This window comes from Anneissia japonica, unplaced genomic scaffold (assembly GCF_011630105.1).
Source record: "Anneissia japonica isolate Jap-2015-1 unplaced genomic scaffold, ASM1163010v1 scaffold190033_len1698_cov204_single, whole genome shotgun sequence".
Taxonomy (NCBI): domain Eukaryota; kingdom Metazoa; phylum Echinodermata; class Crinoidea; order Comatulida; family Comatulidae; genus Anneissia; species Anneissia japonica.
In genome coordinates, this window is record NW_022745657.1 from 1 (window position 1) to 1,698 (window position 1,698).

Consider the following 1,698-nt stretch of genomic DNA (forward strand, 5'->3'; position numbering starts at 1 on the left):
CATACATAACTCTGCATTGCTGCGCCATCTTGTCAGCACTCTAGTTGTTTAATAGCTCTATGGTAATTGCACATTTTTTATTCAATTTAGCCGGGCACTCACTGCGCCCCACGGTCGTCGGCCAACACAATTCAATGGAGAACGCAACGCCATGACGTGCGCACAACGGATCGGTTTTAATGACGATCCGTTCAGACAGCCACCGGCAATCTGCAGACGGCGTCACATCGTCTACGGTCGTACGACCCAGTGATTGCTGGGTTTTACTAGGGAAAGGTTGCAACCTAAGCGGAAAAATGGACGAAAGCTGATAAAGTATTTTAATAGCAGTTAATTGTCGTACTGACCATTTCGACTTGATTGTTGTTGTGGTCTAGTGGAACTTGCTCCATTAGTTGACATGTTAGATGTCTTACGTCGCCTCCTTCTTTCAAGAAGAACAGTTGACGGCTCAATTTCCAGAACCGGATAGTCTGGTGGTAAAAGCCTGATGTCGTCAATCAAAATCCTTCCAGAGTCGCCATCGTCAAATTCAACACTTACGTAATTCGTATCAACAGTTGGATTTGGACTTCCTTTGACGACTGTTCCAGGATAGAGACATCGATATTGTTGACTCCAATAGGCACATATTCTAGAGCCTTCTGGAAGGTATCGTACAGACTTTGGCTTTACATCTAAAATAGCCTGCTGCAACATCTGCTCCTGTGAGAATACATGAGGTCTGTTTCCACGTTGGCCATCGATAATGACACCATAAACATCTGGTGGCTGTATTGGACTAACATAACCAGCATAAAATAAATTGTCAATAGGGATGAGAACACGCAAACCGTGACAAAGTTCTTCGGGTAAAATGGCACAGGATCTTTGAGCCGGAGAAGCTGGTCTCTCCCGTAAGACACTCAATGGCAGATCCTCACTTTCACTATCATCAACGTCCTTATCACTGGCGTCATTATCTGAATAAATATCTTTAACTTTAGTAGGGATCTTTTTAGTATTAAGTTTTGTTTTGATGTTTGTAGTCTCTTCCCCACTCCCTGATAATCGTTCGAGTTTCTTACGCATCGTAAGAGGGTCTGTTGTAAGAGCGTCTAGAACGCTGACAATCTTGTCACCAGGCAACTCAATTTCCAATTTAATTTCTTGTTTAGAAATGTTCGTTATTGTTGAATCTACCTCGGAACCTGTTTGGTTTAATTGAGACTGCTTCTTGTTTGATGGACTAACATCCCTTGAAGCTATTGGACTTGTGTCATTCAAAAAAATTCTTTCACTCCTCCGCCTCGACCAAATTTGTTCATCAAATATTGGTTCTTTCTTGTCTTCTGGTGTGGTGTGTTTTGGGCTTTTTTGACATGAACCTTTTTTATTCTTCTTTTTGGATTCGTTTTTATCGGAGGATCTTGACCCATCTTTACGTTTTTTCTTTTTCTTAACAGGATCTGTAAACAAATGGATATTTTTGTAGTATTATACGGCATCATGTATAAGCAACCAGTTATGTTTTTCCCTTAAAATATATTCCCTAAATATATTTACAAATTAAAATTCACAAATTCAATAGGTTACACTTAAATACGAAATTAAAAACTATAAAAAGAATTCATTATTTAAAAATATTCATAAATTAGAATAAACAATTTCGAACAATTGCACTAAGATATTATTATCAACCATTGAAATACATTAACC

The 1,698-nt window shown here is 38.9% G+C and overlaps 1 protein-coding gene across 1 annotated transcript; it reads right to left on the reverse strand.

Annotated features, from left to right (window-relative positions):
- Positions 1–315: 315 nt before the first annotated feature.
- LOC117119993 (trinucleotide repeat-containing gene 18 protein-like) lies at positions 316–1,448 on the reverse strand (the record flags this gene model as incomplete). Its single annotated transcript, XM_033264979.1, has 1 exon — positions 316–1,448. A coding segment is annotated over one exon (1,118 nt), but the record flags the coding sequence as incomplete, so codon positions are not given.
- Between the last annotated feature and the right edge of the window lie 250 nt (positions 1,449–1,698).